At 50.9% G+C, this 24,073-nt stretch overlaps 1 protein-coding gene across 2 annotated transcripts; it reads right to left on the bottom strand.

The window, feature by feature from the left end:
• Positions 1-599: 599 nt before the first annotated feature.
• On the bottom strand, positions 600-24,073 carry LOC116953957 (carboxypeptidase inhibitor SmCI-like). Of its 2 annotated transcripts, XM_032974298.2 has the most exons (8): positions 23,908-24,073; positions 13,007-13,183; positions 10,176-10,220; positions 8,489-8,656; positions 5,769-5,822; positions 5,033-5,206; positions 2,815-2,859; positions 600-2,135 (listed from the first exon to the last, which is right to left on the bottom strand). In XM_032974298.2, the coding sequence occupies exons 1-8, from the start codon at positions 23,975-23,977 to the stop codon at positions 1,960-1,962; spliced, it is 909 nt and encodes a 302-aa protein (XP_032830189.1). In that variant the 5' UTR covers positions 23,978-24,073; the 3' UTR covers positions 600-1,959. The 2 variants fall into 2 exon arrangements, with proteins under 2 accessions (XP_032830189.1, XP_032830190.1); XM_032974299.2 differs by lacking the exon at positions 8,489-8,656.

Here is a 24,073-nt window from a genome sequence, read left to right as displayed (position 1 = left end):
CCTGGTTAACACTGCGATGCGCATTTACCATACTACAACACGCAGTCCGCTTCGCTCAGTGGACGTCAAAGATTCAGTGACGTGTTTTTAAAACCGTCGAGTTGGCAGCACCGTTCCTGTTAAACCCAGGCACACACCTCGAGAGGACCATCTGCACCCAGCCTCTTCGCCGTGCCTCTCTCCATCGCAGGCGTTGAATCACTGCTGCCGCGCGTTCATCTGGGCATGATGCGCACGTGTCGGAGGCCCAGAACAGATTCTGATTCAGTTGAAGTGCGCAGGCTTTCGTATGCCATCACATTCGTTGCCGCTCGATTCTTCCAACAGGTTTAATTTTCGACAATATCTTTCAATCTTATTTAGTACACCGTAGCTTAAATCATAAGGTTCGTGTTAAAGGGACCCCTTCAAGGATAAGAATGGAGTGGCGGGCCAAGGAAAGGAAAGTGTCCTAGAGGACATCCGCCAATGAGATGGAGCGATTAAATGAGTGCGTATTCAGGGAGCGAGATGGATCATTGCAGCGCAAGATTGTTAGATGGCAGCTGCTTGGGGAAGCCTTTATCCAGCAGTGGATTGATCACAGCCCCGGGCACACATTTTCCCATTTTAATTCCAATTTTATTAAACATTTGACGCACAAGAAAGTAGAAAATACTCGACCCATGACAGCTAATAAAATCCTTATTCGATACCCAACAGAAAGTTTTAATTCAATTTAACAATAACATTCATTGTCCTCTCTCGCGCTCTCCCGCTCTCCCCCCTTGCCAAATACGCTTAGAAAACATACAAAACAAGGTGCAGGCCCTTGGTCCAAAACATCAACAAAGGTTCTACAAAAAGCTTTAAAAATGAGCATCGATATGCATTGCTTAAAGGGCGACGACAACGACAGCTCAACACACCTCTTCTACACCAGTGATCGCTAGCGAGTAAGTCGCATTTTAAAACGTGCCGGACATTCCGCTTGTGCCGGTTTGCTTTCGGATTGCACCGCGGGCGGCTTGCGTGCCGTTCGGTCGGATGTCCCGAAGTTTTCCGCATTCCAGTTCCTGAAGAAGCTCCCAAGCTCACGGGAGCGAAACGTCGGATGTCGTGCCGAATGGCACGCGGCACAACGCGAAAACGCAGCGCGGAGCGAAAGACATTACAAACATAATTTCCTGGTGGTATCCAGAAAAAGCATTTTCGTGCAAATATCTTTCCAGCATCATTTTAAACGAGATGCGTACAGACCTGATTATACCCATCTTGGTGTGCATTAGGATCAACTTCATAACCAAAACACTAAGTCCCTTGTACCAAATAAGCTAAATATTTTATTGCAATTATACCACAAATGAGAAAGGTTTGTCTGTGAAAATTCAATCAATAAAAAAAATCAACAGTTTATATAGCAGTATAGGCCACAATCAACATTGAAAACGAAACGACTTGATATTCATTAATTACCGTTCCGTGCGAAAACTCACTGGACGTGCCAGGAGGATAGAGCGACGCCTCTAGTGGTGTTCGTTAAGAAGGCACGAGGGGGGAAGCGCCCAGCGGCTGGGGTTATTCGCACCCTGCGCTCTACTGGACATTGTGAAAAAGAGCTTTATAGCTCATCGGATTCCTCCAGTATGTAGACTCTGATTCTGTTACCATTGGGGGCTGTGCACGGGTGGGGGGGGGGGAACCTCAAGCTCGTTCAGAACAACACGCGCGTTTTAAAGCAGGGTTTCTCAAATTCCAATCTTCCAAGCTTAACCAATTCACCCAAAATAAAGTGCACAATAGAACCAAATGGAATGATGCGATGGGTTGCTTTTTGGTTCAGTAACTGGTGACCGGTGGGGGGTTTCCACGTGAACCGGAAGGGCGGTCCCTGCTTTAGAGGGGGAGAGCGCGCCACGGTGCGATGCCGGTCGAGTGGCTGACGAGAGACACCGCCACCCGCCACCACCAGCGACACGCTCAGGAAGCGATGTTGGGGATCAGGTACTCGGTGTCGTCCTGCTTGGGGTTGTTGGGCCGCACCACCGTGAACACCTCGGGGAGGTGGGTCTGCCGCTGGCGGAGGCGTTGCATCCACAGGAACAGCAGCACGAGCACCACGAGCGAGGCCAGCACAGCGACCAGCACGCCCAGCACTGTCGTGGGGAAGCACCAGGAGACCGCACAAGTGCCAGGAGTCAACACATACGCAACGGTGAAAGCGGACGCGTACGGCGCGTTAGTTTCGTACTCCCGATAGTGCAGGGCGATCGTCACGCGGTGAAGTGGGAAAAAAAATAATGCTGTGGTTTTCCCACCTGATGATGATTGCGTGTGTTGCAATCAAAACATCGTGATTTATTTTTATTTCATTTTATTCACCGCCCCACCCCCCCCCCCCCTAAACATCAAGCAACGAAACTCGAGTAAAGGGGAGACGCTGCCACAGTGGGGACCGATGGCCTCGCTACGCTAGACTCGCAATGCAGAGGCCGTGCCGGTTTGAAGTTTATTAAATTCCCGTGCCGAGATCTGCCCAACCCGGCAGTGTTAACGGATGCAACCAGCACAGGCAGGCGAGCGGCAGGCCGCGTGCGGTGGGGGTGGTAGCGCAAGTCACTAGCGGCCAAGCCTGTGGCCACCACCCCGCGGCATCCGAGAACGCGGTTTCACCGCGAGCGGCTGCCGGGAGTCGAGCGCAGAGCCTCGGCGCTGTCGGCTCGGCGCCCGGCACCCCATGGGTGAACCGAGAGGGGGCTCGTCGGACTCGAACTACACGCAGGAAACGTTCTGCTGGACGACGCGAGAGAGGACCGGAGGAGCTCTTGACCTCACCGTGCACGAACAAGTCGTTATGACGTTCCTCGTGGGGCTGGTTTTCTGAAAAACACGACACGGGACAATTCTCAAAATCAAACCGACACACACACCACAACACGCGCCCCGCCCCCCCCCCCCTGCCATCACCGCCGACCGTAACATTACCTGCTCACGGTCACATCAGGTCAATAGCACGACTTCTGGAGGGGGGCTGTCGGAGCTCCTCTACCGTGCTCCACAGCCTCCAGGTGGAGTCAATGGGCGGCTGCCATCGGCCGGGTTCATGTTGTGGGGCAGCAGAGTGCCATACTTCATCTATTTAATTTATTTATTTTACCAGGTAAGGTCCACTGAACTACAAAGCTATTTTTCAGTTTAAGAAGCGACCAGGCCACAAATGATAGCTCAACAAAGTGGATTATCGTCCTCGTGTGGAAATTGATAACAGCTAAATACCCTAAAGGCGTGGATGCCGATTCTTAACGTGGAGGGGAAAAACCGGAGGATACAGAGAAAAATCCACACGACCATGGGGAAATAAACACGCAAACTCTAAATATATAGCAGGCGTAATGGTTGGGATTGAACCCAAGACCTCTTGTATAGCAGGCGAGGGAGATAACATCTCCCTTAGCCACCGTGGTAGCCCACTCAGTGCCTTCAACAAACCAGTGGGGTGGGAGGGGACAAACACCCTTGACGACCCGCACAGCCGCCGGGGAGGGCCCTTATCCAGCGGTGAACTCACGGAAGCCCGTGCGGTTATTCTTGTTTCTCCCGCTTGCTCTCCCAGAAAAGCGTCACAGGATCTCGAGACTCTCTTTTTGCCTACCAAGTTGTGCGCAGTAGAGGTCGCCATTGCCATGTGTATGTGTGTGTCATCCCGTTTTTGTATTATTTTGTTGTTGTTGACCCGCCAGCTCTCAGTGCTGTGGGTCAGCTCGAGAGAGAGGGGACCCCCCCGGTGGTGCTGGGCTGACCTCCACGAGACGCCTCCAAGGCGGCGAGCCGGGCGGACCAGGGCCTGATTCAGGTTTTTGCAGGCCCTAGGCATTTATTCCGTAGGCCTTCAGTGATAACTTTGTATAGTTGCTACTGCTGCCCCATGGTACTACCGCCACCGTCACTCTGCTTGTTGCTGACGCGGGACTTCGTCCAGCTGCTGGACAGATGCTGTGACTGATACATTCATTATACTGGTAGGAACCTCCTCGTTACACCAGCCCACAGGGGATTATTGTGTCTGTCCGTCCGTCGTGCATCCAAAAATGGGAGGGGTGGGGCTGGGTGGAGAGGGGAGGGTGGGGAGGGGCTGGGTGGAGAGGGGAGGGACTGGGTGGGGAGGGGCTGGGTGGAGAGGGGAGGGTGGAGAGGGGCTGGGTGGGGAGGGGCTGGGTGGAGAGGGGAGGGTGGGGAGGGGCTGGGTGGGGCTGGGTGGGGCTGGGTGGGGAGGGGCTGGTCACCCCGTGGTGCCCTTATGAAACTCAACGTTTAACCTACTCACGCCGGCTTGTGCCCGCCCTCACAGTCGGGCATATTTGCGGAATACACCACGTCACCGTTGACCCTGGCCATTGACCGAGCAACCCAACGTTCCTACCACCTCCCTCCGCAGGAATGTGTTAGTCTGTGCCCTAATTCGATGGGGAGCATGCTGTGTGCTGCAGATAGTCAGATTTAATTTGAAATGATAAAAAAACAAGGTAAGCCAAAAAATATTATAAGCAAAAATGTCTTCAACTTTTTCTTACTATTATATCGGATGAAGGCAGCTTTAAAAAGATAAAATTCATTTTCATCGATAACATTCAACAAAAATAACATTGTCAAAATGAGTTTTCGTAGGCACCTTTAGTTTTCGTAGGACTGAGGCACAGTGCCTACTGTGGCCTTTTGGATAATACGGCCCTGGGGCGGCCACAAACGCAAGCGCTTCGACAGCTGGGATGGCGCCAACACGGGCGACGTAGGCAGAGGGTAGGATGTTAGTTACCCGCCCCGACTGGGTTACACCGCCATTTTTTTCTATTTAGCTCTGGAGAGGAAAGCCTGGAGAGCCTCGGATGGAACACATGCAGACAGAACAGTGGGGGAGAAAACTCCTCACAGAGAGGCGCCCAAATCGGGAATCGAACTTTGGCTCTTCTTGCCGCGAGAGTCACCGCTGTACTGCCGCCACCAACCACCAACCACCGTCGCTCTACGTATGGGCACGGATGCAGGGACCGGTTACCTCCAGCGGGTGCGGAGCAGACGGCCGCGCAATCCTGCTGGCTCTCGAAGTTGTTGCCGTTGGCATGGCAGCCGCCGTAGATGAACTCCTTGCAGGTGGCGTCGTCCGGACTGTAGAACCACCGTCGCAGCGAGGCGCGGCACGGGCCCTCGAACGGCGGAGCGGTGCACACGCCTGCTCACACCGCACGACACCCACCCACGGCACCCACGCACGCACGCACCAGAGCAACGAAGGAGTTCACTCCCACGAATGAGACTCTTATCCTGCCCTCACCTGGTTCTCACCTCGTTACACAAATAACACTCGAGCTTGAACTGAACGGGACCCGTCAGGCGTGTCGTCGCCCAAGTCTTTGACTTTTGCATCGGCAAAAAAGACAAACCTCTTCGTTCTTGGGAGTCTCTCGTGCCCGAGTACGATGGTCACTCCAGCATGGCACAGGGCCTCCAGGATTGACGGCGGACGCCGAGTTGGAGAATCAGGCTCTCCAGTCCCAGTGGAGACGCGCCGTAGATTACGAGTCTAGCACTGGAGATTGGTGCTGCTACTGCTGCAGTAGTTGCCGTCTGCCGCCGTACACTACCCGAGCCCGATCCGTCGACGCAAGTGGGAAACGGCAGCAGCTGCGCCCCGCTATGATTCTGCTCGCAGTTTTGTATCGCCAAGCCTACTTGCATAAAACGCGAATGACGGAAACGTAAAGAGAAAAAGAAGTGAAGGCTGCGTCCAGCACCTTGCAGTGGTTGCTCAAACTGAATGGGCATCCTCTGGCTCTTGACGGCACGATCTGCACGCACGCACGGACAGACGCAACGCGCGCGCATTCACACACGGGCAGCAGCAACGGTTACAACACCACGTCTCGGGTCTCGTGGTCCATCGATTTTGCTTTCACAAGGTCAGAACGACAAGATTAAAAACTAAACTATTTTTTATTCCTATTCTTTGGGTCTTTCGGTAAAGTCACGTAGATAGGTTCAAAGAAAATAACAAAAAAAACTACGACGTTTCGATCGCAACACAAGCAGTCGTGTGACTTTACCGAAAGACCCAAAGAATATGAATTCCTGCGGTTACGAAAGCTTTAGGTCAAGATTTAAACTATTTTTTTATTTCACCAGGTAAGGCCCCACTGAGCTACGTAGCTCTTTTATCAGACGTGACCTGGCTATCAACTAAGCGGCTAATCACGTGGAAATTTATAGCAGCCAAATATTCTAAACGCGCGACGCCGATTCTAACTGTGGAGGCGGAAAAGGAGGACCTGGAGAAAAAATAAAAATCACGTGACCATAGGGAGAGAGACGAAAACTCCAAACATACAGCAAGCGTCAGAGTCGGGATTGAATCCACGACCTCCTACATACCAGGCGAGGGAGATAACATTTCGCCCCCGCAGTGCCCTACTCTCGTTTCCAAGAGTGACTGAACTCAAGTCACCAAAATGACAAAAGCGAAAACATGAAAACCCAGTACAACAAATAATCAAACCCAAAATCAGAGCAAAAACAACCATGGTACACATTGATTGAGCACAGTGTAAAATCGGATTCGAACTGTTGTTCTCGTTGCTCAAGAGCTGAAGAGACGTTACCCACTACACTACAACGTCGTAGTGGTAAACAAATTCTGCATTGGCGATGCAGCTACGCTTCGCAGCGGTGCAAAAGTACAACTAAACAAAATGTGTGGGCGTAATAAATGTATGGTGGGGCAATGGCCCTTTCTTCACGTAGCGCGGGAAATCAACTTCAAAACGGGACGTGTTTAGAAAATTCCTTCCAGCTCGTCTCTACAATTGTTGTCGCCCCCCCCACAGATTGCCTGCACGACGGCCCCAAATTATTCACCCCCTTCCACCCACCCACTCCGCCGACTGGTCAACACGAGCCGACAAGGTGAAGCCGCAGGTGCTCGTTTGAATCCCGTGGCCTTTCCGGCCTATGCCGCTAATCCTGCCCGTCGTTCACGTGGGGGTGGGGGCTTCGGCTCGTCACGTTCGAGAAGTCTGCGGTGTGCGGTCGTGACAATTATCGAGCTTTACACCATAAACTAGGCCACGTCACCCGTGACAAAACAGCTGGCCGCGACAAAACAGGTTTTTTTATTTTGACACCGAACCAAAAGTTCGGGGCACGTCCCATAATTCAGAGAACACGGTCCCCACACGCACGCGTGGCCGAGTTGCAAGCTGCCATGGTGAGGGCGCCCCAACTTCACAACCACGATTTCCTCCGGTTCAATTCCGTGCCCCAGCACGGTGGCCCTTACACTAAAGACGCATTACCTAAATTATCAACAGAAGGTGTATATCGGATTAATTGTTTATGTGGCAGATGCTATATTGGACAGACGGGACGTAACATCAGCATAAGACTAAAAGAACATCAAAGAAATATTAAATTATCTCAAACACAACTGCCGGCAGTGGCAGAACATGCTTGTCAACAAGGACACTCAATTGATTTTGATAACGTTGAAGTGTTGTGTAAAACTAATTATTACTGGCAAAGACTAATTAGAGAATCCATTGAAATTGAGAGGAATGGAAATAACTTTAATTGCTCTGACAGCTACAGGCTTAGTGCGGCTTGGAAGCGTATTATTAAATAATACATATTACAATTCCTTATAGGGGAAACATACTAATTAACGGATTATTAACGAAGCATACAATCACAATAACACACATTACAACTAATTACTAATCTACAACTCATTACTAATCATAACCATTGCCATTGACTGATTACCAATCGATTACATAATTACAATACCCCCCCTCCGCCTCAAATCACTGCACCTGAATGAGTTAAATGATGACGTCACCCTGCTGCTCTATTTAAGACCGGGAGCAAGCGAGGGCTTTACCATTCTGGCGAATTGCCCGATGATGCTGGATGTAATTACCAGCTAAACGTCGTACTCAAACTGTAAATGTTGTGGATTCACTCTTCAACACACCGGTGGGCTAAAGTAGTGAACTATTTGTCTTTTGTCAACGTGGCACTTTTTTTGCTGATTGGCCGTGTCGGGTGGTGGAGGGTTACGACACATTTATAAATAACGCGATCTAACCCAAAAACCTTTATGAATAATATTGGTCGCGAAAGCCTACGTGTTAAACTGACAGTGGCCCAAACAACGGTGACAAAGTTTATTTCAATCCACCAGCCCAGCGGCGTATAAACGGGCGTGATCGCGGTTAATCTGATCGGCAAGTCGCATGCAGCGAGTTAAAGTGCGCGTAGTCCCACCTCTTCTGTGTCCGGTCAACGTGGGAAAAGTAGGCCAAAATACCCTTTCAAAATCAGCTTTGGCACAGGCCCTTCCGGCCAGCAGTGGTGCGCGATTGGTGTAAGGCACCGGCAACGAGCCAACGATGCCCGAGGCGCTCAAAACGAGCGTGGAGGAGCGAGCGCAGAGCGAGCGCAGAGCAAGCGCCAAGCGTACCGGTGGAACAGGCCTTCATGCATTCCGCGCTGCTCTCAAAGTTGTTCTTGTTGCCATGGCAGCCTCCGTACGTGAACTCTCGGCACGCCTGGCTCTCCGCATCGTAGAACCACCGCAGGAAGGCGGCCAAGCAAGGGCCCTCGACCATCGGCGCCGTGCACGTGTCGTCTTTGGACAGCGGCCCACACACGCACCGCACCGTCAGAGACGGTGACCCGGGCCATCGTCCGGCGACGGGGGCAATCGCCGCCACCTCCCCTCCCCAAAAAAAAAAAAAACATCCAGCTCCCCTCCAGACCCCGATAATCGGGGCTGGCACTCGGGGAGTTGCTAGTGGGTTCTACACAATCCAAACCTCCCCTTAGTGTCCTGCTCTAGGCCACGTCCACGCTCCCCTTTAGCAGTGAATCATTGTGGTGGGCCCCCCCACCAGTGCTGGATTATCCTAGTAGCAAAAGTAGTTACATATGCTACGGGTTCCGCACTCAAGGGCCCGGTGCGAAATGCCTTCAAGCTATCAATTCCGGTTCAGTGATTCTGCACTTGCTCTATTGCTATAGTACTATACTGCCTTCAACTTTTATGAACGACTGGGTGTTTAAGTTTAGAGATTTGTCGTATTATCTGGCTGTATAGCAAACGAAAACATACAATAACCTTACTATGCAAGTTAAAATGTGTTTTAATATTTGTGTTTTTTATTTTTATTTAGAGCACTTTTATAACATGTTACAGGCCCCGCACTAGCTTAATCAGGTACTGCCCCCCACACGACAGCGGGTATCGTAGAACTACCACCGAGTTTCCTTCAAGTGACCTTCGGTCGACACAGCAGGAGGCAGCGCTTTTCGTATAGGCCCCGCGAACAGACAGCCACGTTTATTGGACAGGCAAATCGATACTTGTTTTCAGTCCTTGAATGAGCGAGATTAAGTACAGAACACCAAGTTGAACGTTGGGAAGACACTGGTGACCAGGCCAAGACCACCGAATCACTTGAGAATGCGGTTTAATCATGGGCGGAGATGAAACCTGGATTCGAACCGACGACCACAGCGGTGCCCGGGTCGTGCTCTACCCCCCCTGCCCCTCCGAGAGCCGCCTGCTAAAGCTTGGTTTAATTTGACGTCCAGCTCTGGCCACAAACGATGCGGTGTTTGTGCACCTTGGCGATGAACAGGTTACGCAGGACTGCCCCTTTTACACGCGTACGAAATGCAAGCATTAAGGGAGGCTTTACATTTTCCGTGAGATGATGGTAATGAACGTGACACGGCTGCCTGTGATCCAGCGCTGTGGAGACGAGCAGCGAGGGTTGGTGGATTTGCTCCGTAAACGTGGCTGAAAAACTCCCTTGTCGCGAGCGTCGAAGAGGCGCCTGCACCCTGGCTCGCCAGGCGAAGGCCGGAAGAGGAAAAGGGTCCGTCCATATGGGGCCAAGCGTTTCCCCCCCGTCGCACGGGTAGGTTTTTCTCGGGGAGCTTCCGTTTCTTCACGCATGTAAAAAAAAAACTCGATTGGTTGAAAACACCTTCATATTTAGGGGGCCACAGAACTTGCCCAATTTCCTGACGCCGATTGATGGCGCGGCTGCCTTTCGGACCTCAGTTGTTTGTTCTCTACGGGAGTGAATACCGTGCGGCACATTATTGCTTTTATTGTTGTTGTTGTTGTCGAGCGTCATTACCTGTTGGACCTTCCATCCTTGCTTCCTGGGTGATGTTATTCTCGCCTGGAAGACAAAAACGATGCAAAATGAAAAACAAATCCTCGCACACGGTACCAAACAAAACAAGGGTTCCTCGTCGCGACAACACGAAACGCCCAGGGGCAATCGTGTGGCCCTGCCTACCATCTTGAAGCAAAGTACAAATACTCCTATAAGTGTTGGCAAACAAATCAGTCTACAGTTATCTGTATAATATTTTTAGCGTAAGAGTGATAGTAATAATACGTTTAACACGTAGACTTTCGCGACCAATATTATTCATAATAAAGGTTTATGGGTTAGATCGCGTTATTTATATGTGTCGTAACCCTCCACCACCCGACACGGCCAAACAGTAAAAAATGTGTCACGTTTACAAAAGACAAATAGTTCACTACGTTAGACCACCGGTGTGTTGAGTGAATCAACATCATTTACAATTTTGAATACGACGTTTCGCTGGTAATTACATTCAGCATCATCAGGCAATTTGCCAGAATGGTGAAGCCTTCCACTTGCTCCCGGTCTTAAATAGAGCTATTACTCAAACCATGAAGAAGGACCCTCTTGAGGAGCCTTTCAAAACCATCACTTTACCCTACATTGCAGGGATCACAAAAAAGATCTCCAAAATCTTGAATAAACACAAGATCCAGGTCCGTTTCAACACATTACATAAAATCCGTGATCTGGTTCCGTCTGTAAAAGATGTGATTCCGGACATACAGTACCCTGGTGTCTACAAACTAAGTTGTCTCTGTGGTAGTAGTTACATTGGAGAAACCAAACGACATGTCTCGGACCGCATTCGTGAACACAAAGCAGACCTTAAACACGGTAGGACCAACACCTCGGCCGTGGCAAATCACTGTTATAATTCAGTAGGCTCACATGACATTAACTTCTCCAAGACAGAGGTTCTTTGCAAGCCATCTGGCTACCATGAGAGATTTGTTCATGAGGCTATCCACATATACAAACAGACAATTTCAACCGAGAAGATGGATTCTGGCTTAGCAATCATTGGAAGGATTTGATAAACCATTTCGGGTCTTAATTGATTGTTCACGCTTACAGTGGCTTTCAGACGGCATACATTAATTTTTCGTCTCCCCCCTCCTCTTTTCCGAACATAGATGGACTCGTCCATATAAACAAATTGTCAAATCGCTATCCGTGGTGCTAACGTTTAAAAACAAATAAATACAAACCGCCACTTATTTCAAATGTTCTTGCCGTTGGTTTTCACACCTGATGATGACTGCTTGTGTTGCAGTCGAAACGTCGCGAGAATTTTATTGTTTTATATACATTTTATTATTTTATTGTTTCCCTTCAACGTTACTTTACCGAAAGAACCAAGAATACTATTCTTATTTTTTTAATCGAATTTTTAAACTTACATTATCATAAGATCCCTGCGCCACCCGTTCCAAGTCTAGGCTCAAGGCCTTCCCGTTGTCCTCTCTGCCTACGACCGAATGCTCCCGTAACCAATAAAACCGTGCCCACTGCTCCCGTCCGTACAGCGCGTTGGCAAGGATGCAGTTGCATTTCGCTGTCGCTATAAAATCCAAATTGCATTGTATCGCACACCCCAATCATCGCCGATGAGCCTCCACCTCCCCGATCATAACTCATCGCTACCCATTTTTCTGCATCGCCGCCGGGATACAACAGCTGCTTCCGACAGTAAAGGACAGTTCCAACGTGATTATACTAATTACACCAGACCACAGCAGCGACGTCGACACTACTCGCCAATTTACATCCTGCAGCGGAACGGGATGGCGGGGAGGGGACGCTACTATAGCGGGGCAGAGACGCGTCTCGCGTGTTCCTCAACGTCAGAGATTTCCCTGCTGCTCAGATGAGCCACATTGAAGCATAGAGTCCTGACCTCTCGTTCACGGCCCTGCACGGCAAATGGTGGAAACAATTTGGGGGGGGGGGAAGGGGAAAGTCTATAGAGAACAATCAATGTTGACTTAATTCAAAAAGTGGTACCCTATTTCAACCAACCCAACCAGGATTTGAACTCCTCACGACCTTCCAATTAATAATGAAAATATATAATGCGCATTCCATCCTAGAATCCCAGTACGCAATGAATAAAAAGCAGGAAACAAAACGTGAACCAGGGGCAACCGACCAAACTGAAGAGGGAAGGATCAGTCAATGAAGTCGCCCACCGATGCTGTTGTGTACAGGCAGAGCTGTTCTGTTATTCCACTAAGGACGGAGGAGGCCTTGCGGGTCCTGGGGGGGGTTCTCATTAGCCAACCCCAACCTCCCCCCCCACTCTGTTTCACACTGTGCCCCCGTGTAAAAACCCCACTGCAAGATTATACCGATTACCCACATCGCTCATCATCATCATCATCCTGCCACGGTCAGTCCACTGCTGGTCGAAGGCCTCCCCAAAGTTGCCACAACCCGTAACACGGTTCGCGACGCAATGACCCGTCCAAGCAAGCAACCCCACGCACGAGCCGCCGACTTCCGTCGACTTCCTCTCTCCCCTCCCCCCCGCCCGGCAGATGTCCTATCAAGCCGATGTTTCGGGCAACAGGCCCTTCTTATTGTTCTCCCCTCCGCCAACGAAAGAGGGGGGGGGGGGGCCGCGTTTCCGAAACGTCACCGATTAACGTGCCGCACGTTTGACCCTCGGGGCCACGGGTGCCGTCGGCGAACGGCGCGCCCCGGTTTTGTTGTCGGGACTTTTTAATAAAAATGACAAAACAAAAATCGCTACGACGAGCGCTCCCCCCCCCCCCCCCCCCCCAGGAGTGCGCCCACCCCCCCCTCACCCGCGTCGGCGAGGCACCGTTCCTCGCACTCCTGCTGCGTGGAGAACTTGTTGTCGTTCCCTCCGCAGCCACCGTAGTTGAAGGACCTGCACTCGGAGGCGGCCGCGTCGTAGTACCACTTGGGGATCAGCGCCCGGCACAAGCCCACCTCCGGCGGCGCCAGGCACAGCTCGGGAACTGCCAAAGGAGACGAATGCCGCACCCGAACCCATTTAGCTGAGCATAACACGGGGGGGCTCAAACAACGTCCACTCGGATGACAATCGACATGCAGATGTATTAGTGTGATTATTATTTTCGTTGTGTAATCCGGTGCTCTAACCGTGTAAACTTCAATAATAAAAAGGGGAAATTTCGATTTAAAGCTTTCGTGACTGCAATGATTCATCTTCTTTGGTTCTTTCGGTAAAGTCACGTAGAATGAGAATAAAATAATAAATTGATAAAATAAAATAACACAATAATATTCTCACGACGTTTCGGCCACAACACAAGCGGGGTTTTAACCTTTTTTCTGGTAACAAAACTGAAAACGTTTCACAAGGAATCATGTGTGCATTGAGATGAGGCTCAAAAGAAAGCTGTCTCTGGTGTGGACCAATCAGTTTCAAGGACAATGCATACATTAGTGTTTTTTGTTTGCATTTTGACCACAAGCAGTGGTTAACGCACACATGATTCCTTGTAAAAAGGTTTAAGTTTTGTTGCCAGCAAAAAGGGGAAAAACCCTATTATTATATCTTGGTACTGGCAGAGGAGATCTAATGACGTGTAAAAAAAAATCATTCGTATAATATAAGTAAAACAAAAAAGTTGAGAATCTTAAAGTAAACAAAAATTCCATCAATTAAATTCACTTGGCCACCAATAGTATTAATAATGGAGCAGCCACTATGGCAGCGTAGGTCAGCAATGCACTGGACTTGCAACCAAGAGGTCGCAGGTTGAATTCCATCTCCTGGCGCGGCAGGTGAAACGGCGGTTCAAGTTTCTTACTCCCTCCCCACCTCCCACACGCTGCCTCTGTCCACTCAGCAGAATAAAGGGGGTGAATCGCAGTGAGCTAATGGGCAGGTGGCGTGTGGTGGTGGGGTAAAAGTCTGGGTGGGTACTCCCACCTCTATCCAAAACGCGTGGCTCTGCCTGGAAGAGCAGACCAAGACACACTGTCGCTGCTCCCTCTAATGGAGGCCCCCCTTTCGCTAGCATTAGTAGTGAATTAATAATACCACAAAGCAATCGACGGGCCGCAACCCTCTGTCTCGCACGTGCTGTTCCCGCTCTACGCGAACAATGTTTCCCGCATCCAAGTTCGCATTCTCAACCAAACACGATCTTATTTTTCCTCTTTCAAAAAGACTAATTTAACAAAAGTCATTCGGTTTGTTCTGGGTATCATTCAGATTTTCCCACAAATTTTGTCCTTGGCCATTGTAGGCGCCTAACCCCCCCCCCACCCCACCACAACAAACGTTTGAAGGTTCGGAACAAAACGTTCGATTTCTCGACTGGCAGAATATTTATTTCAGATAACAAAAAAGTGTTATTACCCGGGGAGAACGCGCACTCGAGATGGCAGCAGCTTTCCGCTTCACACCGCACAAAACACGGGAATTACCGCCGCCACCGCTTCTTCCTTTGAGGAGTTTCCCAGCATTCATTGGCGCTGGGGTGAGCCTCACCCACCCCCCCCAATAGCTTACATCATACCACTCCTCCGACCAGCAACGGTTGGCTACGTGCGGCGCGAAAGAAGTCCAACATACGTACATTCGTTAATACGCACACCACGAGCGCGGGAATTAACCGTCACACGATGGATGTATCGTTTGGCGCATTTGGTTTCAACGCTATCATTTGTAGGGCGCGAGGCTGTGGTCGCGAAGGCAGAGGAACTAGCACCGGCACAGGGACTCGTCTAAACGAGTTAGGTTCCAGGTCTGCGTTCGCAAGTCGCTTGACTTAAGTAAATTCCAAAGGTGTTGAACTTTGGAATTTGTGTACACTGAACACGGGGAATAGCTTTCTTGGCATAAAGAGTACGCACTCAAGGAATAACCAAAAACTTTTGAAGTATCATTGTGCCCACTACCACATTTCGACGCAGTATAAGTCACACTGCACGCATGACCGTGGTATAATATGAGGGCGGTAGCTTTTAAGGTCAGAAGCTATTTAAAAAAAAAAGGCGTACCAACTGAATATTGTGTTTATTTTAAAGTCTATGTAATAATAATTTCAACTTGTAATGCTGTTACAGACAAAGGCCAAAGTAAAAAAAGTATATCTTCTTTGGTTCTTTCGGTAAAGTCACGTAGAATGAGAATAAAATAATAAAATAAAACAATAAAATTCTCGCGATGTTTCGGCCACAACACAAGTGGCCTTCTTCAGGCGAAAGGAAAAAAAGTATATATTATATATTATAATCAGTAAATTTTAGGGAAAAACACCATGCTATTTACAAAAAATGAAGCGGCTACGCTGAATTTGTACTGCAAAAGTAACAAAAATACATATTGGTACAGAAACCAGCCAAGGGGACACTTTCAACAAAAAATTAGTGAAGAGCTTAATAAAGAGGGCGGTAAATTTACAAATGATCTCCTGTAGATGTAAATGCCACTGGTTCTTCATGTTCTGCAGATGTAGATGCCACTGGTTCTACATGTGGCATCTACATGACATACGGACGGGTTTGTTCGCATCTCTAAACGTCCGTAAGTCGAATGTTCGTTAGTAGGAGTCCCTGTATATAGACATAGGTATGTAGACAAAGATCCCCCGTTTAGCCTTAACAGACAATTGGGGCAAATGTCGTGAGAGTAGCACCTACGACGGCCGGAACGGCATGAGGTGTGTGGTCACACCGCACCAGAAGCCCAGTCGACCTAGGGGAGGCCCGGGACCGGTTCAGATAATCGTCACTGGTGTTGGCCGTGAGCGGGAATCGAACCCGGGTCGCCAGGTTCATAGCGCAGCGCGCTAACCGCTGCACTACCGCTCCCCACACACAGGTAATATAAACACTGGTAATATAAACACAGGCAATATAGACACGGGTAATATAAACACAGGCAAAGCAACCGCTTTGCGGAGTCATCTGGTGCGTTTCCCAACGGTCAAGAGGCGAGTTTCTTTAAAACGTTCATTTCATTGCGTCGGGCAAATACAAAACCTACAAAAAGAGCACAGCACAGACGGCTGCGTTACGAAACGCCGTACAGTCGAAAACATTGTCACCGCACCCCCAAGACGCGGTCTAACCGGCCTGACCCCAGCCCGTTGTTGCCGCACCCCGGCCACGTTCTGGTTTTTCCAGATTCTTCTCTGCTCTCGTACGCAAAACATTCAAACAAACGCCACCACGCTTCCCGAGCTCACCAACCACGGTACAGTTGGGGCACCCAGGGCAAACGCGCACCCGCGCCCTGGAGCACCTTGGGGCCACAAAGACAAAGATCTCCCGTGTAGCCTTAACACAAGACTGTTGGGGGCAAGTGGTGTTAGAGAGCACCTGTGAAGGCTGGCACGGCACGCGAGGGGGTGGGTGTCTAGCACCACGACCGGCCGCCTTTGTCTCCCGAGTCGCGATGTTTTTACACACCGCACCAGGTACTCATTTGAGGCCGAGTCAACCTAGGGGAGGCCCAGGACCGGTTCAGATAACCGTCACTGCGTGTTGGTGGCCGTGAGCGATAACCAAACTCGGGTTACTGCTGGGTTCGTAGCGCAGCGGCGCTAACCGCTGCACCACCGCTCCCCACAATCCCCCCCCCTCCAATGCCTGCAACCACTGAACGAAAAATATCAGCAGATGCGGACACCTGAAACTGATGTTGATGCACAAATAGGAGATGTACAAACTCGGGGAGCGTGCGCCGGAGACTGTTGTCGCCCACCCATCACAGAACCACGGTGGACGTAGAGAGCGACTCCCACGTCTCCGATTCACAATTCACAGACACGGAGGATGAAGAGGCGGACATCATCACAGCGATTCGCCACTCCCGAGGCCATCGTCACGTCTCAGGGGGCACCTCAACATAACATCACGGGGATGCTGCCCCACGCCTACCTCGGCAGCGCAGCACTAAATCATAATAGCGAACTCCAGCCGTTCTCAATCTACCGCTGGATGAAATGCTCCCCACAACGGTGTCCGTCACGGGGCGGGCAGGCGGGGTCTGTGACCATACTTCACCACGCTCGTCAGTGTGGTTTGGTGAATTGGAAGCGGGAGGGCAGGACCGCTCCCGATATCACTCACCACCGTGTGCTAACCGCTCGGGGCCAATGCCACAGTCGAAACCAGTGGTTCTTAACCTTTACCACTGCCTTGCCACCCCAACCCCCCCTTTGGTTCTCAATTGTAAAAAAAAACTAATTATGTTAATAAATACATCGATTTAATTATGCAAAGTAGTTGTAACTTACGTGCCCGTGCGTAATTGGTGTTTTCAATGATTTATCTTCGAGAAAAATCTGGCCATGTCTCGCACCCCCAGAAAGGCCCAGATGGTGCGTGCATTCCAGGTTAAGAAGAACCACCCATCTCGACACCAACCGCCCAGTCAATGAACAACCCACATGGAACGTCAATGAGGCTAAGCGGCAGCTTCTGCTTGCTCAAGCGTGTCATGGCCGAAGGACCACTAATAACACCTACACAGCCCATTGGTAATCCACTGTTGGATGAAAGCCTCCCCACGGCATGTCGGGTGAGAATGGAGGTCACGTGACTATACTTCACATTGGTCACTGGCTAGGAGTCGGGTGGGGGGTGCGCGTCCTGTGACCGGTTCAGATGTCACTCGTCATTGACGTTAGCCGTGGGTTCATAGTCGCAGTGTGTGCCAACCATTGTGCCACCGCTCCACTCTTAAAACGAACGTGCCAGCAGCACATGGGGCGCTAATTAATTGTCCATCGAACCGTGGTGGCAACTCGGGCTGGTTTCTAGGGCTTGGCCGTTTAGATGGGGGTCAGACCCGCAAAAAACAACCCAACCCACGTCCCGTCCGGCTCTGCCAGCGTGGCCATCTGCAGGGGAACATTTGGCAAATGTTAGCCACGTTATCAAAATACTGTTCACAGGGCCCCTTGGTGTGGAGCGCAATCTACGGTAAAACTATTACCCACTCTCTCTCTCTGGCCTCTACGTGCTATGAAGAAGGGCCATTGCCCGTAACGTGACCCTGTATATATATTTTTTCCCCTGCAAGGCCACAGTGCGACTGGACGAACGTGTTCAGTTTTTTGTCGAAGTTTGTCCGTCACTGCCAACGCAGCAACGGCAAGCAACATCACCGTTCGTCATTTGTCAAAATTGGACCGCCCTCAGGTGAGCCAGCGAATACTCAACAACGCTGCAATACAAACATGACCAGGCCATAAAATGCCGGTGTGTGGGCCACTTCTAAGACGCATAACAACACAAGTTCCGATGCGATTAAGATTTATAGGGCTATGCAAGGTTTCCTGGATAAACAAATTACTTAACTGTTATTGTCCCTGTCATAAGGTGGCGGTGGTGGGGGCATTAAAATTACTTCCGTCACAAACCCCAGCAGGAGTGACAGTGTCACGCTGGCCGTGCCATACCACGCCGGACGTGTCCGTGTCACACCAGGTGTGCCGCACCTGACGTGTCCGTGCCACACCAGGTGTGCCACACCAGACGTGTCCGTGCCACACCAGGTGTGCCACACCAGACGTGTCCGTGCCACACCAGGTGTGCCACACCAGACGTGTCCGTGCCACACCAGGTGTGCCACACCAGACGTGTCCGTGCCACACCAGGTGTGCCACACCAGACGTGTCCGTGCCACACCAGGTGTGCCACACCGGACGTTTCCGTGCCACACCAGGTGTGCCGTACCGGACGTGTCCGTGGCACACCAGGTGTGCCGCACCTTGACAGTATTGCGACAGCGTGACATTTTTCAAGATGATGTCACCACCACCACCACCAACCATCCACCAACCACCCGTAGACCCCCGATTGTCTGAAGCTGCCCCAAAAGCTTATCATCTCTCAACGCATCTGCCATTCTACTTTTAAAAATCAGCTACGTGGAAATGTACAGAACGGCCTTGGGATAACATCCCATTCACTTACACCGGATTTCATTCCGACCTGCCAGATATCTACGGCAAAAGGTGAAAGCTCGCAGAATCGTAGCCACCGATAAACACAAGACGAGCGGTGGATCACCGGCACTCATGCGACTGTGGTCATACAGAACAGCTCATATAACCAATGCCCGATCCGCAAATACGACGGAGACATCACAGCCATATATATTCTGCTACTCCTGACGAGGTTATCTGCTGGCTTTATGTACGCCGGATTTAATTTCGACCTTACTCTTTGGTTCTATTGGGTAAAGTCACGTAGGTAAAAAATAAAAGAACAAAAATCACGTTTCGGCCACAACACAAGCGGCCTTCATCAGGTGAAGGGACGAGACTGTCTGGAGGACAGCGCTGTCCTCCAGACAGTCTTGTCCCTTCACCTGATGAAGGCCGCTTGTGTTGTGGCCGAAACGTCGTGATTTTTGTCATTTTATTTTTTTACCTACGTGACTTTACCCAATAGAACCAAAGAATATGGATCCTTGCAGTCACGAAAGCTTTAAATCACTAATTTCGACCTGCCAGATATCTGCGGCAAAAGGTGTCAATGAAGTTCGCCGAATCGTTGCCACCGATGAACACAAATCGAGCGGTGGATCACCGGAAAACTAGTGCAACTGTGGTCATCCAGAACATACGCAATGATGCCCGATCCACAAATACGAAGAAGAATAAGACATCATCACGGCGATACACTCCGCTACTGTTCCTGCTGACGCGGCCATCTGCTGGCTTGCCCATCCTGAATGTGCGACTGTAAAGTTGTTGTCTCTCTGCATCCACATCAGCGGCCGCACGAGAAGTAGAAGACCGACCCGGTGGCCAAGTTGACGGCAGCCCAACCGCTGGCCCGGTGGGACAACCGAGGCAGCGGAGGCGAAGCCACAGACAAATGGCCAACGATTAAAAACATTACGGCCATCAACACCGCAAAGGCGAGGGGCTCGGTCCTCAAGTTGACGCGGCGACTGAAGTTGGGGGCAGCTTGTGTTAGTGTCGTTATTACACAGAGCCAGCCCGTGTGGGCCGATTATTCCGGGTTGTGGATTTACACCGTGCTCGTGAAAAAAAAATAAACTGTAAATATCTCTCGTGTTACAGAGTATCTCTTTGGTGAGATCGTGCAAGCATATTGGCGAATCATTTTTTCGTTTTACATTCTAGATGCGCTACGATTCTCTCAGCCAGCTGGCTCTTAACCAGGGGGGTGGGAGATGCCCTTTCTGGGGGTGCTAAATATGCCCAGATTTGTTTAGAAAGTACATAATCGAAAACACAAATTAATCAAACGGGCACGTTAAGTAACCACTGTTTCATCAAACCCCTATGTATTTATTAACATATATATTTAACGAGTGAACACAAAAAAGAGGGTGCAAGGCTGCAGTCGACGTGAAGAACCACTTGCTCTAACCCAACAGAGGGGGGGTCATAATGCAGCTACGTCATCACCATGTCCCCAGCTAGTGCCCAGTCATGTTTTCGTTACACGGGGTCACAAAAAGTCAGACCCCCCCTCAAATGACGTCACAAAGCTCTGCCCCCCCCCCCCCAAAAAAAAATGCTTCAAATCGCTTTAAACTATTGTCATTGTAGTGCGTATTTAATGTGGCGCTGCACTCTGATGTTGTAGGAGAAAACATTTATTAAAAAGTCTATTTAAGTAGAACGTGTTGTCTATATTTAAAGTTGCGCATTTTTATGCGACGTCACATTTCTCAACCCCCCCCCCCACCTCGTCACACATCGTCACAATTGTCTGACACCCCCCCCTCCCCCTAGGTGCGTGACGTCATTTATGGACGGCCCCAAAAGTGACTACAGTCACACCAGTTTTGTTTTAAATCCGATTGTATTGACCGTGGGAAGTGGCGTGACATCGCATTCGCTAAACAAAATAAACCAATTATGAATGTTTACTATTGGCCGTTTTACACCAGCACCACCACCCATGATATAAAATGTTTTACTCACTCTGCAGCTCGGCTCTTCTTGTGGGAGGCCACCACACTCAAGTCAGCTGTGGAACTACAAGCGGCAGGGATTGCGGGGACAACTGGGAGTGGGGTAGCCCGCGACTTCACCACAACAACAATCGCCACGTCAGCACGGCGGCTCGTGCCAGGCTACGTGCACCTCCAAGGAGAGATGGAGGCTCGCTCACTGGCTCGGGCTGCCCGGCTTGTTACGGCCTTGTAAGAATGCTCACATCTCCGAGGCTGCTGCTGCTGCTACAATCACTACGGTGCTGATGTGTTCAATGATACCACCGCTGCTGCTGCTGTTGTTGTTGTCGACAAGAGCTGGCGTCGCTGTGCTCCTGTGCGACAAGTTATTACGGCGGGGAGCCGTGGCGCAGCAGTTAGCGCAGAGTTCCAATTTCAACAAACATAAACCCCACCACCTGTATCCGAACCCGGTCCTGGGCCTCTCCCTAGGCAGGACTCCGACTTAACTCCAGTAGCTGGTGTAGCGGTGTGTAGTAAACATCGCCACTGGGGAGACAAAGGCGGCCGGGCGTGGTGTGAACCACCCACCCCTTCATGTGCCGTCCCGGCCTTCGTAGGTGCTCGCTAACAGCACTTGCCCCTACAGTCTGTTATAGGCTACACGGGGGACCTTTGTGTGTGTCAGGGTCGGTGTGTGTCAGGGTCGGTGTGTGTGTGTGTGTCAGGGTCGGTGTGTGTGTCAGGGTCGGTGTGTGTGTCAGGTTGTGTCACGGTGTGTGTGTGTCAGTGTGTGTGTGTCAGTGTGTGTGTCAGTGTGTGTGTGTGTGTGGGTGTCAGTGTGTGTGTGTGGGTGTCAGTGTGTGTGTGTGGGTGTCAGTGTGTGTGTGTGGGTGTCAGTGTGTGTGTGGGTGTCAGTGTGTGTGTGGGTGTGTGGGTGTCAGTGTGTGTGTCAGTGTGTGTGTCAGTGTGGGTGTCAGTGTGGGTGTCAGTGTGTGTGTCAGTGTGTGTGTCAGTGTGTGTGTGTCAGTGTGTGTGTGTGGGTGTGTGGGTGTCAGTGTGTGTGTGTGGGTGTCAGTGTGTGTGTGTGGGTGTCAGTGTGTGTGTGGGTGTGTGGGTGTCAGTGTGTGTGTGGGTGTGTGGGTGTCAGTGTGTGTGTGGGTGTCAGTGTGTGTGTGGGTGTGTGGGTGTCAGTGTGTGTGTGGGTGTGTGTGTGTCAGTGTGTGTGTGTGTCAGTGTGTGTGTCAGTGTGTGTCAGTGTCAGTGTGTGTCAGTGTCAGTGTGTGTGTCAGTGTCAGTGTGTGTGTCAGTGTGTGTGTCAGTGTCAGTGTGTGTCAGTGTCAGTGTGTGTGTGTGTCAGTGTGTGTGTCAGTGTGTGTGCCAGTGTGTGTGTGTCAGTGTGTGTGTGTCAGTGTGTGTGTGTCAGTGTGTGTGTGTGTCAGTGTGTGTGTGTCAGTGTGTGTCAGTGTGTGTGTGTCAGTGTGTGTGTGTCAGTGTGTGTGTCAGTGTGTGTGTGTGTCAGTGTGTGTGTGTGTCAGTGTGTGTGTGTCAGTGTGTGTCAGTGTGTGTGTCAGTGTGTGTGTCAGTGTGTGTGTGTCAGTGTGTGTGTGTCAGTGTGTGTGTGTGTGTCAGTGTGTGTGTGTCAGTGTGTGTGTGTGTCAGTGTGTGTGTGTGTCAGTGTGTGTGTGTGTCAGTGTGTGTGTGTGTCAGTGTGTGTGTGTGTCAGTGTGTGTGTGTGTCAGTGTGTGTGTGTGTCAGTGTGTGTGTGTGTCAGTGTGTGTGTGTCAGTGTGTGTGTGTCAGTGTGTGTGTGTCAGTGTGTGTGTGTCAGTGTGTGTGTGTGTCAGTGTGTGTGTGTCAGTGTGTGTGTGTCAGTGTGTGTGTGTCAGTGTGTGTGTGTGTCAGTGTGTGTGTGTGTGTGTCAGTGTGTGTGTGTCAGTGTGTGTGTGTGTCAGTGTGTGTGTGTCAGTGTGTGTGTGTGTCAGTGTGTGTGTGTGTCAGTGTGTGTGTCAGTGTGTGTGTCAGTGTGTGTGTGTGTCAGTGTGTGTGTGTCAGTGTGTGTGTGTGTCAGTGTGTGTGTCAGTGTGTGTGTCAGTGTGTGTGTGTGTCAGTGTGTGTGTCAGTGTGTGTGTCAGTGTGTGTGTGTGTCAGTGTGTGTGTGTGTCAGTGTGTGTGTGTCAGTGTGTGTGTGTCAGTGTGTGTGTGTCTCCCACACGGCACTCGTGTGCCGCTCCCGGGGCCTTAACGACGGGGCGCGCTGCCCGCTCGCTGCCCCTGGGGCTCCCGATAGTCTGTGGGAGGCTCCGGCGGGCGATCTTCGTTGTGATACGAAGAGGAGGAAGGTGGAAGGAGGAGTGGAGATCCCAGTGTTGTTACAAATCATTGGGTCCTGGCGGGGATGTTGGTTCAAGGCGAACTAACGATGGGGGTTGTTGTTGTTCGGTCATGGTGGTGCTGGTTATTGTGATTGTGTTGATATCCACCCCGCGAGGTGAGCGACTGATGATGATGAGACGAGAGCGAGGCGTGGAGACGAGGTAGGGGGAGACGAGGTGGGGGGAGACGAGAGCTGGAGGGAGACGAGAGCTGGAGGGAGACGAGAGCTGGAGGGAGACGAGGTGGGGGGAGACGAGAGCTGAAGGGAGACGAGGTGGGGGGAGAGGAGAGCTGAAGGGAGACGAGGTGGGGGGAGAGGAGAGCTGGAAGGAGACGAGGTGGGGGGAGAGGAGAGCTGGAAGGAGACGAGGTGGGGGAGACGAGGTGGGGGGAGAGGAGAGCTGGAAGGAGACGAGGTGTGGAGGGACGTCGCGCCTCTCACCTCGTCGCTCCCCGCTCGCCGCCGCTACCGTAATGGCGGCGCACATCAAGACGAGGATCTCCATCTTCATGGTGGCGATGATGGCGATGCTGCTGCTGCTGCTGCTGCTCCTCACTGCTCCTCAATCCGCGTCTCGCGACTACAATCACCGCCGCCCCCTCCGCCG

The sequence above is a fragment of the Petromyzon marinus genome, chromosome 53, assembly GCF_048934315.1.
Source record: "Petromyzon marinus isolate PM22_M1 ecotype Great Lakes invasive population chromosome 53, UKy_Petmar_22M1.pri1.0, whole genome shotgun sequence".
NCBI lineage: Eukaryota > Metazoa > Chordata > Hyperoartia > Petromyzontiformes > Petromyzontidae > Petromyzon > Petromyzon marinus.
This window is presented reverse-complemented; position numbering and strand designations above follow the sequence as displayed.